Source organism: Triturus cristatus, chromosome 3_2, assembly GCF_964204655.1.
Source record: "Triturus cristatus chromosome 3_2, aTriCri1.1, whole genome shotgun sequence".
In the NCBI taxonomy this organism is placed as follows: Eukaryota; Metazoa; Chordata; class Amphibia; order Caudata; family Salamandridae; genus Triturus; species Triturus cristatus.
Window position 1 is genome coordinate 827,603,342 of NC_140584.1, and position 13,999 is coordinate 827,617,340.

The window sequence follows — 13,999 nt, forward strand, 5'->3', positions numbered from 1 at the left end:
TGAGAAGCTTGGTTATCAACAGCCCTTCGAGCCACAAGAGATATACTTGACTGCAGCAATAACCTTTTCTTTTCCAACTCTTTCCTTCAGACAATGCAATGGCAAACAGTTGTCTAGACTGACCCACTTCACTGTCTTTTTTAATACCCCCACCTATCTCACATGTATTGGTTATGCCATTAATTAACCTAATAGGGGAGACAGCTTGCTTTCGAATATCATGTCTGACACAGAATGTGATTTGTCTGCTAGTTTCAAAATGTCAGATGTTATATTTGGACGCTGTTGTTCAGGAACCTGTTCCTTGTGGTATACTTGAAAGAATCAGAGGAGTCGAATATCAAAGCAGTTATACCCTATGAACTGCCTTATAGGTACAGAATAAGAGGACACCAGTAGCTTTTCAAAAGGTAAATTCAAAAAATGTGGAACTATTAAAGCACAAGAAGCAGGCTTAATCACACTGGGCCCTATTCACATGGTACATTTGGTTGTAAACAGGTCCTTACGGCATGATACAACTTTTTAAAGCCTGCCAGGAATTCACAAATGGATTACTGGTGGGTATAAACCACACTTGGGGGCTGGGAGGTGCTTTTGCCATATATCCATATATCACTCAATGGATGGCAAGTGGGCATTTCAAGGAGTGGGTTGCCTTGGAAATATGGTAACGCCCACAAACATGTATATCGGTCGGCATTCCCAAATTCATCTTCCTCCCTTTTCCACCATAGAAAGAGCAGTAAATGTACTTCAGCACAGGGCTAAACTTGACTCCCCTTTCAGGGTGGGAATAGAAACGGTTCTCCACCAGATTTGGTTGGAGTATAACTAAGGGCCTTACTTTACGGTGGGGAAAATGAGGTGCTTGCAGAGGGTCCTCTGCGAACTTGTCCACTATGGAGAACTCAGCACAGAGACACCCATAGGGAACGTCAACTTACCTGGACACTTGAGTTTTACATATTTCATATTTTTGGGCAGTTATTGCCCTGCTCCTCTACTGACAATCAAGAAAATCAAAAGTTAGAGTCCTGGGATGAAGAAGGGCTTTGAGGGTGCCCATGAAAACAACACTCTTGTGAGAGCTCTGACTGCCTGTGGCTAGCTTGTGCGTGAAGAAGCAGGCTGGTTGTGTGAAGAGAACTGACTAGTTTACATATTCCCCGATCTCCTGTTTGTAAATGCACTAATACGTGTGAAGGAAGGTCCAAAATAAGGCAGTATTTATAAATACAGCTGAAAGCCTAAAGCGAAGACATAGGTCTTTGGAGAATTAGGGGTGTGGGTATTGTCGCGGAAAGGAAGACTATGGATTCTCTTTATTTTGCACGGCATTGTCTTGTATACGCCACTTGAACGATATCAAGGAACGGGATAGTGGAGCCCGCCCACACTCACATTCCTCTTGGCTTCTTGCTCCTGGCTGCGGTCCCCCAGCGTTTCTGGTGGTTGTTGTTGGCAGCACCGGCGCGGGAGGCGTGGCCAGTCCTCCTGGTGCCATAAACACTCCTGGGTGCTCCTGCAGCGCAGGAAGCTTAGCAAAAGAGCCTATTGAGCCCACCTGTACTCACCTTCCTCTTGACTTCTGGTTGCTGGGGTGGGACTCAGTCACCCAGCGTTCCTGGTGGTCGTTGTTGACGGCACCGGTGCGGGAGGCGCCGCCAGTCCTCCCAGCCCCATAAACACTCCTGGGTGCTTCTGCAGCGCGGGATGCTTTGCGTAACAGGCTAGTGGAGCCCACCCGCTCTTACCTTTAAAAAAATCTTTTAATATGGCTTGTGGACCGAGGAAGCACCTCTTAAACTCTATCTCTGTGGACAATCAAAGTTTACAATGCACTAGCACTTTCCCCTATCTGGGGCTGGTTTTTGCTGCTAATGGTTCCTGGTCTGACCACAGGGCATATTGTAGGAACAAGTTCTCGAAAGCTATTAACTCGGTACTTAGCCTACAACAACCTAAGATGACGGGGGCTGTCTTAGCTGTTTGAAAAGAAATGTAAACTCCAGTGCATTCCCACGGCAACCTAAGGAGCGCGGGTCTGGGGCTTCTCAAGGAGCTGCAGCAGCCAGCATAAAGCATATAGGTTCTGCCGGAAACTTTTAGGTGCCCCCATCTCCACGTCCCAATAAGCTTGCCAAAGCAAATTGAATTTACACTACATCGAAGACTACATAAAGGCACGTCCCGCCCTATTCTGGCTAGCCATTTGGAAAAACCCAGTGGCAACACACACAAGAGATTATAGGAGACTGCCTTAAATGTGAAAAGGGAATGGACATTCCGTGGCTAGCAGAGGTGCGTTCAAGTCTAAGCAGGGTTAACTACGAACACATTTTTGCAAGCCCAAATGAGACAGATACTGTTAGCAAAAAAGAAGTTCGAGCGGCACTCTATACGCATTACAGTAAGGCAAGACTAGACAGGGAGTCCAAGAAACCAACTGTCGTTGCTTTTATGTTAATCAAGAATACTTCTTACCAGTTGGCTAGCTACCTTACAAAACCTAAGTCGGTGGGAGAGGGAACTCCTTTTTCACTTAAGAGCGGGCACTGTGAAATTTTTACTTTGTTTTCTCCTCGGTTTTCATGCTAATCTTAATCCTTTGCCTTGCGATGGCCAGAGCGGACAAACTACATTACATTTTTTTATTCTTTTGTAAGTTTTATATAAAGTATGCTAAAAGGCTTTTAATACCTTTTTTTTAAAAAAAAAATAATTCACCTGTTCATCTCGAAATTGCATATAGCTCTATCCTCCTCCTGGAAGATGATCAATTGGTCTTCCGAGTAGGCACTTTTTTGAAAACTGCTGTGCGAGCCCGCAATACGATGTGCACTTTAAGAATAATGTTTTAATGTGTTCGATTTTATATTTGATATTACGATGAAATTGTGTATTTTGTATGCTGTAATATGATTTGTCCTTTTATGGATATGTTTTTATCCAAATAAAGTATTTGAATTGAATTGACTTGGGAAAAAAAATCCTTTTCTTGCTTTTCACTTGCTTGAGCAATTCCTGCAGAGGACCTTGACCAACCAAATTCCTTTAACACAATAGATGCACGTGCAGGCCCCTACTTGAAATAAATATTTAAATAGGCAAAAACAAGAGGCTCCTATTACTGCCACAAATATGCATATTTCAGCTCAATTTTATTCCGACAGAGAAGGGGAGGACATGCTCTCATCAGCAGACGCCAAGCATGGGGAGGAGTACCTTAAGATAAGCAGTGAGTCTTCTCCCCTGGAGACCAGTTGGCCCTCACTGTTCAACAGTGGGGTTTAACATCAAATGACCCTTAGTTATTGTAAACAGTGAGGGGTTTTCAATGAGTTTTTATACATTCCCAGTTCAACCAGATGGCCTACACTGATACAGTTTTCCAAAGAGTGGTGGGAACTAGTTACCATAGAGACACAGGAATTGTTGCAGAAGAGATCACTAGAACTGTGTCTCCTATACACCACAGCCTTGTCTGCAATATATTTGTGGTATAAAAAAAGACCAAAAAAACAAATAATAATAATTGTCTGGTGGTAAACTTGAGCGATTTAAACCACTTTGTGTTTTACCACGGTTTCAAGATGGAGACTATCATAAGTCTCAGCGATATTCTATTGCCGGGATACAGGATGATACAACTGGATACAAACGATGCTTATTTAACCATAACGATATGTCAGCAGCAAAGGAAATATCTGCAATTCTTGTGCCAAGAGCAGGAATTCAGGTTCAAGTCCCTGGCATTCAGGGTATCCTGCACTCCTTGGTGCTTCGCAAAGCTGTTAAAACCTCTGGCAACAGCCCTTAGAGCCCAGGGGCTGAGGATGGTGGTGTACCTGCACAATAAGATATTCCTAGGACAGGCTAACGATGCAAGTTCAGATGGCAATACAGTTCATCCAATCTGTGGATTTCATTATCAACAAAGAGAAATCAGAATAGATTCCCTCAAGGAGGATGGAATTTTGGGGGTTTCTGGTGGATCCAAAGGAGGAGATACTGTTGTTACAAGGATCAAAGCGAAGTCTAATCAAGAGGCAACAGAGGTTGACATTGGCTCAGAAGCAGATTTCTCTACTTGCAGGCTCCTTTGCAATTTGAAGCCTGGAAAAAACAAACACACACACAGGGAAATGTATGCTTTCCTCTTTCAGATGGACAACCGCACAGCAAGGTTTGGAGTCCTTTCGACAGAGATCTTTTGTTTCAAGGTAGACAGCTCAGTTAAGAAAAAAATTCAGCCAGAGACCAGATCCTGAGACACTAACAGAAGCGCTTTTCTTCAGGACTGGTCTGGTGTATAACATGTGTCTTTAAAATATATGGACACAAATTTAATAACGTTGACAAACATAAGTATATGATGGATAATCAATTGTTGTGATTCTTTATCTATATAAACTTAAGGCATTACTCCTAATAATTGTGACTACAAGAATTTTTCCATATGAAGAATGGTACTCTGGCCATTCAAAGATGGCCGCTTGATGATCTTTCTCGCCGGCACCCTTTGCGCATGTGTGACAACACATAAATTCTAGATGTACACTTCCGGGTAGCTAGTAGTCTCCAAGTCTATCAGGGACCCTCCACTGACAAATCCGACCGGCTGACGCTTAAGTAAGTACTCGCACGCTTCACCCGTAGCATGTCCGTTCTTCCCCCCAGTCAAGAACTCGGAGTAATTATTCTTACGTGTCATTTCAGTTCGTCACCCTCTGTATCCGGTCTCCCACGATTAATTTGAGAAGCGCTAATTTTAATGCGCAAGTGGCGTTTTTATTAATTCTCCCCCTTCCAGTAACATGCACTGTGACACCGTTAATTACGAGTATATGTTGACTACCCTAACCCTTCATTAATTATTCTTATTGGTTTTTTGAGTGTATGAATCACCATACGCTGTTCACATAATCCAAATTGTATCTTCAGAGTTATGTCAAATCTAATGTGTAAGTGGCGTTCTTTTCTTTTTCTTCGACTATTACTGCGATAGGATGATATGATAATTGATATCACGCAGTTTTTGATCCAGTTTGAATTTTCCTGTATACAACTTAATATATACCTACGAGTGGGTTGCCTTTCTATATTCCTCTTGAGGTCACATTCCGGCCGTGCCCAAGATAGTCTCCACCATGCATAGCAACAGTTATATATACATGGTCCTCCTTACGAGACACGTTATTATTGACAGAGTATGAGGCGTCATTTTAAAGCTTGATAGTTACTCATTAGTAATTTGCCATTATTAATTCAAATATATGCCTCACTATAGGTAAAGAAAAAAAGAAATCCGCTATGCGCAGCAGCAGTTATATATATGTGGTCTTCCATAAGAGACGCGCCTTTATTGCCGTAGTGTGAGGTATCATGTATCAAGGAGTATCAGTGAATATGCCAGTATCGATATAACTTAGGAGACCATACTCTTGTGATGCTCTTAACATTTTCCACCACGTGCTACGTTAGTTTTATATATGTTGACTTACCATTTAGACACTCAGAATCCGTCTTAAGATACATATTGGACTATATTATGAGCAATTATTCAGTTATTGTTAGTTTCTTTAAATCGATAGGGTGTGCATGTATCGAAGCGTGTATAAATAGAAACTTACCTTGTTTATGTGTAGGCCCTGAATAAAATCGGTTATAGTACGGTCGAAGCCCTGCATCGTCTAGAGGTTCCCGTCCCCAGTTGTGGGCACACAACACTAAGAGCCATGTATACAAATTTATAGGTAAACCATTAAGCGCCTTGAGCCCATTAATCTCACAAATTCACTACTCGCACTGATTTCCTTCTCATATTAGTCCCCAGATAAGCTGTCCTGAAGAGGCCCCATAACCAGAGTGGGTCGAAACGCCGTCGACATTTACAAAGAGAGGGCGAGAAAGATTCATCATATCATTGGAAGCTCCTCTTTGTTGTTTTTAATGACCTTCCCTCAATCTCACTGAAACTCACTTTTTAGGCTAAGATCACTTCCCTGGGACTCACTTTTTCACCTTTTCACTATGTTGTGCCTGTAGTGTAATAATAAAATTTAAACTGTGCAACTGATGAATAATATTAAATTATATTTACTTCGGCTGAAGTAAATAATATTTTTCTCCTGGGCTTCATTTAGGTATTAAATTACAATTATCAGATATGGTAATTAATTCTTGCTGTGATTTAACATACTTAAGGTTCTTTTCTTAAAAATTTTTGAATATTATTTTGACTTAACCAACTGCAAGTAATTTTTGCTTGATCTATTGATAATGTTGTATAAAATTAGTTCCTTGTGAACATGGTTTCTTGCGTCTGGTGAAAATCTTAGCACTTTTCCTTTTGTCATGATACGAACATACGTATCTCTAAATCACTAGCAATGAACAATGGTCACTTAGGTAACCAAAATAATGGATTCAAAAAGACCGTTTCAAACAGAATCAGAAGATATGCTAATGCGTTTCTGGGAGAGCTTCCAGTCAATCATGTTCGTGGTAAAAACATTTCTTAAAAATCAATACGTTCTTAGTAGATCAGTGCTGCAAACGAACTAGTCAACAAGTGTTTCGCCCCCTAGTTGGCATGCAGGTCTGGGGCTTTTTCAGGGTCAACATTTATTTTATATAACATCTGGTATTGTTAAACATTATCAGATATTATTTAAAAATACCAATCGATATGTAAAAAATCTTCACCAACTTTCCTTGTCCACCCTCCATTATGTATAGTGAGATGACTCAAGCAGTACATACAGGTAACTGAAAGCTGAACATCTCCTCCACAGTTTTTGATAGCTCTGCGGAAACCCATTACTGCAGTATTTTCTACTACCCTTGGAAGATGGGTTAAAGGGAGGATGGTCACGTCTGTGGTAAATACAGTTTTTTTGGGGTGCATTCTGCAAGAGGGGTATTGGCATCTAAGGCTTTTTAGGCTGGAGCAAGGTTGGAAAAGATTCTTAGGTCCGCAGGTTAAGAGTGTCTACATGTAAATCGTTTTATTGCAAACCTATGCAACATGCTACACTGCAGAATATCCTAGAAAGTTGAGGAAGGGTAATCCCGACCCTATCAAAGACAAAGAGGACAAATATTACCCAACACGTTATCTTAAACCCACCCCTACACCTGTGGTAACATTTTGTTTTCATTATTCTAGTGACAATTTCAATTAGACAACCAACATGAGCAAGCCTTTAGACTTGTTTCAACGGAAAAGAATAGGTCCTTTGATTGTTCCTTATGTTTTTGCTGCTTTTTGTTTTATTTCATTTCTTCCCTGGACAACTGACTATAAACCATCAAGAAAGGAAAATTAAAGGTGGGCTGCTCTTATTTACACTGGATTGTGTCCTTTTGCCACTTCCAGCCCAGAAGAGTAGGATTGTGGGAATTGTACTGTCTTTTAAATGTGCTGTGTAAATAAAAAGCAACCAGAGCTATTGTATAACATTTGCATCCTTTGTCTCCTGTTATTAAAAAAAACTAAGCATCTTTAGCACTACAGGAAAACCTAGTACCACCCATTCCATATGCTGAAAAAAGAAAACTGGAGTGCAGGAGTTAATTAAGAACAAAAGCTGCAGCCCATCATAGAGGCTTCTATGGTTAAGCTTATACTGCTCATATTGCTCTGTTCCTATGGAAGGCCTTGCCTTTAATAGGATAGCAGACACTAGAAATCAAGAAACCAAAAGGTGCTACTACTATTCAACTCAATGGATCCCAGTTGATGAATCCAAGAAGGATTTTGGGCAAAACCAATCCCTCTGGGATGTAAACAAGTGAACAGTAGCTTGAAGCAGACATTTGTCTGCAGCTGGCACTTTATCAGTTAATGTACAACTTTGGGCCATGAAAAGAAGAAAAGGGTTTCAGAGTTGGAGGAGTTCAGAAGTCATGCATGGGCAGCACGCCACCTAAGGTATGTTGAATCCTGCAACCCCCAACATGTCTTCCCACTGACTACTCACCATCCAAGGTCTTTTGGTGAACACTCTTGTCCTCCTGCTTTGGTTTCTCTACCTCTTCTTTTCTTTTTCAGTGCCTCTACCTTCTCCTCCAGGGCTTTCTTTGAATCATGGAGTTCAAACAACTTTTCCTGTTTCACCTTAGGTAGAGTATCCACCAGAAAGATCATTACCGCACGCAAGTACCTTTTTCTTCTTCTACAACAGTGCCTAACCGAGGCATACCATTAGTATACCAACCCAGAGAGGCATACTGCTATCCTGGTGAAGCTTGCTGCTAGCATCCTGTGATGGGGAGCCATATCTCTTGCAAAACAGCAAGGCAAAGCATATAGCTAGCACATGCCAAATAATGCACCACACTACCATGCCGCTTGTACAGGCCTATAAGGCATCATAATGTCAGTCCCAAACAATGCATCAATAACAGTTCTGTACAACAGCAGACAGTGAAACGTGGGGCATTAAAGATCTTGCGCGATGACAGGAAAGCTGACTGGGGTAAAGATATACAGTATACACAGAATTCAGGTCTTTGGTAGTACAATAACAAAATGACACATAGGAGCAAAACGCACCTTCGTTAAAACCTGGTGTCTGTCAGCAATGTCAATATGAACTACCTCCACATTCTTCCATACTTCAGGCTCCAGCTTGTGCACCTGTAAATGGCAAGAAATGCTACATTGTTAGTAGCTAGCAATTAACAGAGAATGAGAGATCCGCAGTGGGGCAAACGGTACACAAAGACTGTTCAAGGAGGTATGTGTTAAAATCTTTTTTTTAACACATGGATGTCTTTGCCCTTGCAACAATTACATGTCTATATTTTCACTTTAATTTAACTTTGCTCAACTGCCAGAACACAAATGTAAATCCCAGAGAGCGAAAACTAGTTCTTAAGCTTTGCAGCATAAAAAAAGAGAGATTAACACCCCACTTCGAGGAATGAGATGTTTTATCCACTTAATTATGGTTGCTTGTCAATGCTGGGAATATGAAGGCACCAAGTGAAAAAAGAATGGGAACAAAAAGGCACAAAAAAACACCGGAAAGCATTTGAAAGTTGGAGCTTTCATACACTAAAAGGAAGCGAATTATAGATGGTCACTACCTGCTTGTAATTTTGCACTGCCCTTAACAGTTTACATAGGACATATCAAACACAGAAAGCCATTTACAGAGAATTAATTCACATGCTGCCTTTTTTCTGAACAAGGGGAATAGAGCTAAGTGAGACCCTCTGCATAAAACAGGAATAATGACTTTTCTTTCATCAGGATGGTATACTTTCACAATGGATTCATAAGGTGAGAACTTTCATGCCAGGTATTGTAGGCAAAAGGGGATAGCGGTTTGGAAGTATCCCTCAAGTAGAACGGTCAGGGTGAGGACCAGGCTTTAAATGGGTAATGAAACCTGGACCCATAGACTATTTATACCACTCACTTATCACTGAATCCTTCATCCTTTCTGTTCTATACTAAATGCTTGCCTATTTAAATTCACTAATTAATTGTGGGGATTTTCAGGTTACAAGGGTGGATAATGTACATCTACTTATGACTGTGCCAATTACCAAAAACTGTTTACCCTGGATAAGAATGGACTACTCAGGAGCGTACTAGAAAAGGCTGTTCTATTTCCAAGACCACAATGAACATCGCAGTGACCAAGGGAGTAACATGCAGCTATCCGAAGTGAAGGCACTGATAAAGGTTTCTTTAGTGACCACTACAGGCTTCAATTAGGACACCTCAAGGAAATGCAACATTACTTTGAGATGTACCACTGGAACAGAGCCATTTGATAGATCTCAGACACGCAAAAAATAAAGAAGGTCCTAGATTATATTCTAATGGTCTGAAAGAACAAGTTACTTACCTTCGGTAACACATTATCTGGTAGAGACTATCTGGCTGCAGATTCCTTACCTTTGAATTTCTCAGGCATCAGGCTGGATCCAGAAACTTTTGCTGAGCAATACCTCTTGCGCGCGACGTCCGGTGGCTCCATTCGGCTCCACGTGACGTTGGTTATGACGTCGCAGTGCCTATACAGGCGCCACCGAGGTGAGCAGCCATCTGTACTTTTCATACTTTCCACGCCAGAAGCGCTGAGCCTCGAAGTAACTGACGTAGTCGTGTGCAAAACTAGGGCCCTGAAAGGGGAGAAAAACAACCCAAGTCCTACTACATCAGTCCGCAAAGCGGGGAGGCATGGGTGGGGCAGTAAGGAATCTGCAGTAAGATAGAGTCTCTACCAGATAATGCATTACCGAAGGTAAGTAACGTGTTCATCAGATAGACACTTCTAGCTGCAGATTCCTTACCTTTGAATCACATGCCCGAGCCATACCATCCCAGCAGGGGTTGCGGACTCATGATCTAAACTGAGAAGTCTTGTAGGGCTGAACAGGAAAAGTGTCTGTCCCTGCGCACCCGACAATCAAGGCAATAATGTTTTGCGAACGTGTGCAATGATGCCCACGTTGCTGCCTGACAGATGTTTTGGACTGGGACACCCCGAGCCAAGGCCGTAGTCGCAGACTTTCCCCTGGTGGAGTGGGCCCTTAATCCCTCAGGGGGCTGCTTCTTCGCCAAGGCGTAACAGATTTTAATACAGAGAACGACCCAGCGAGAGATGGTCCTTTTCTGCACTGCCCTTCTTTGCTCCCACATAAAGTTGGTCATCCTCCCGGAACTCTTTTGTGCGGTCAAGGTAGAACGACAATGCTCTTTTTGCGTCCAGTCGGTGGAGACGCTCCTCTTCCTTAGAGGGATGTGGGGGGAGCAAAGGTGGTCGGCAAAGTAATGGACTGACCCTGATGGAATGCAGTCACCACCTTTGGTAAGAATGATGCCCTGGTGGGAAGCACCAACTTGTCCGTAAAGGACATAAGATAAGGAGGGGAGGTGGATAATGCCTGCAATTCACTCACCCTCCGGGCTGATGTAATCGCCACTAAGAAGGCTGTTTTAATGGTCAACAGCCGGCGGGGACAATTGAGCAAAGGCTCGAAAGGAGCACACATCAGGTAAGTGAGGACCAAATGAAGGTCCCATTGTGGCATAACAAATGGCGCAGGTGGAAATAAATGACCCGGCCCTTTCAGAAATCTATTTACAATAAGAGACTTAAAGAGAAGGTTGGTCTGGCTGCCCCAAAAAAGCAGACAGAGCAGAGAGGTAGCCCTTGAGAGTTCCCAAAGCAGAGCCCTGCTGGGCAAGAGTTAGAATGAATTAAAGGACAGTAGAAAGATGAGCAGAAAGGAGGTACAATAGACCTTTCTTTACAGTACAATACAAATTTCTGCCAACGGCAGGCGTATACCGTCTTAGTGGAGGGAGGCCTGGTAGCCAGAATAACGTCACAGACTTTGGGAGGAAGGTCAAAAGCTAGCAACTGTCGCTGCTCTATCTCCACGCATGGCGCCGCCTAGTTGACAAGCTCGGCGGAGAACCCTTCCCTGCTGCTGGGACAGAAGATCCTCCCGAAGGGACAGCCTGATCGGAGGATCGACACTCATGCTCAGAAGCCCTGGATATCAGACTCTCCTTGCCCAGTCAGGTGCCACAAGAATGACTTGGACCTAGTCGCTCCTGATCTTCTTCAGAACCCTGGGCAGGAGTCGTATGGGTGGAAAGGCGTACAACAAGCTTGAGCTCCACTCGTGATGAAACGCATCGCCAAGCGATAGCCGTCTTGGAAACTCCAGCGCACAGTAATGCTGACATTGCGCGTTCTCTTCGGAGGCGAACAAATCTAACCAAGGTTTTCTCCACTGCTGAAAGACTTTGTGCCACCTACGACTGGAGACGACATTCATGATTCTGAAAGCATCAACGGTTGAGATAGTTTGCGTTGGCGTTCAGAGAACCAGCCAGGTGTTGAACCACCAGGGATATGCCCTGCTGCTCCAGCCATGTCCAGAGACGCAGGGCCTCTCGACAAAGGGTCCATGACCTCACCCCGCCCTGCTTGTTGCAGTACCACATGGCGGTAGTGTTGTCCGTGAACACCTGCAGCCGCTTCCCCTTGACAGGGAGAAAAATGCTTTTGATGCCAACTGAATCGCTCCGAGCTCCAACAAGTTTATGTGGAGCCCTATCTCCACCGGAGACCAGTGACCCCGGATCTCCACCTCTCCCATATGGCTGCCCCATCCCAGAAGTGTTACAACAAACAAATGATGGACGGAATGCTGACAATGCATACATTCTCCCCCAGTCAAGAGATCTGGGTTAAATCCATCGTTCTTTTGCCCACTACACCACCCCAGTTTAGACATGGCCATATGCAAATCAGTCTTGACCCTGTGCCTCATGGGAACAGTCCAGCCCGAACTGCCAAGCCATGTCTTCCCTGGACCGGAATCAAGCATCCTAGGACCGGTTTCTGGCTATCAGCCGTCATCAGCCAGGATAGCTTGACTCCAGTGGCGTAGTGAGCACGGGTCCCACGTCTGGGAATACCCATCCCACTTAGGGCGAAAAGCGTTACAACAAACAAATGATGGACGGAATGCTGACAATGCATACATTCTCCCCCAGTCAAGAGATCTGGGTTAAATCCATCGTTCTTTTGCCCACTACACCACCCCAGTTTAGACATGGCCATATGCAAATCAGTCTTGACCCTGTGCCTCATGGGAACAGTCCAGCCCGAACTGCCAAGCCATGTCTTCCCTGGACCGGAATCAAGCATCCTAGGACCGGTTTCTGGCTATCAGACGTGGGACCCGTGCTCACTACGCCACTGGAGTCAAGCTATCCTGGCTGATGACGGCTGATAGCCAGAAACCGGTCCTAGGATGCTTGATTCCGGTCCAGGGAAGACATGGCTTGGCAGTTCGGGCTGGACTGTTCCCATGAGGCACAGGGTCAAGACTGATTTGCACATGGCCATGTCTAAACTGGGGTGGCAGAGTGGGCAAAAGAACGATGGATTTAACCCTGATCTCTTGACTGGGGGAGAATGTATGCATTGTCAGCATTCCGTCCATCATTTGTTTGTTGTAACGCCATCCCAGAAGTGACGCATCCGTCACAACTGTGAAATCTGGTTGGGGAAGGGAGAGAGGTCTGCCGTTGACCCAATCGCTGTTCGTTAACCACAACTGCAGATCATTTGCAGTTACTTCCAAGATCTGAACCACGTCGGTGAGATTTCCCCGATACTGTGCCCATTGGAACGTCAAGTCCCACTGCAGAGCCCGAATACGTCATCTTGCGCGTCTTACCAACAGGATGCAGGAGGCCATGAGACCTAACAGCCTCAGAGTCAATCTCACCAAAATCCAGGATAGAGGCTGAAACATCGGAATCATAGCCTGAATATCCTGGACTCGCTGCTCGAGAGGATAAGCCTGAAACAGGACTGTGTCCAGAACAGCTCCAATGAAAGGGAGCATCTGAGGAGTCATCAGGTGTGACTTCGGCACATTTAAAGAGAACCCCAGCGAATGCAGAAGGTTCACCAAAGTCTGAAGGTGGGAGACGACTGCCTGGGGCGAAGTTGCCTTCAACAGCCAGTCGTCGAGGTAGCGGGTTAGACGGACACCCCTAACCTGCGCAGATGAGCTGCAACCATCAACATCACCTTGGTGAACACCCGAACGGGCACTGGTAAGACTGAAGGGGAGCACAGTAAACTGAAAGTTCTCGCAGGTTACCTTGAACTGCAGGTAACGCCTGTGGCCCGGCAGGATGGGAATGTGAAAATATGCATCCTGCAGGTCCAACACTACCATCCAGTCTCCTTGGTCTAGGGCAGACAAGACCGGAGCCAAAGTAAGCATTTTGAATTTCTCCTTTTTGAGGAAGACATTGACGGTCCGAAGATCCAAAAAGGCCGTAGCCCCTTGTTCTTCTTCGAAATAAGTAAGTAGCAGAAATTACAGCCACTGCCTATTTCTGAAACTGGGACCCTCGCTATAGCTTCTTTGGCCAAAAGAGTCGTAACTTCGTCTTGGAGCAACGTTAAATGATCCTCTGCCAGCCGTTCCTGACTTA

General features: G+C 44.1%; 1 protein-coding gene across 1 annotated transcript in view; it reads right to left on the reverse strand.

Moving 5' to 3' along the window:
* Nucleotides 1-13,999, reverse strand: part of PITPNA (phosphatidylinositol transfer protein alpha) — a 230,081-nt gene that overhangs the window by 141,204 nt on the left and 74,878 nt on the right. The window contains exon 7 of the mRNA XM_085649058.1: nt 8,564-8,647. Coding sequence (XP_085505184.1) covers nt 8,564-8,647 — 84 coding nt within the window. The remainder of the gene's footprint in view (nt 1-8,563; nt 8,648-13,999) is intronic.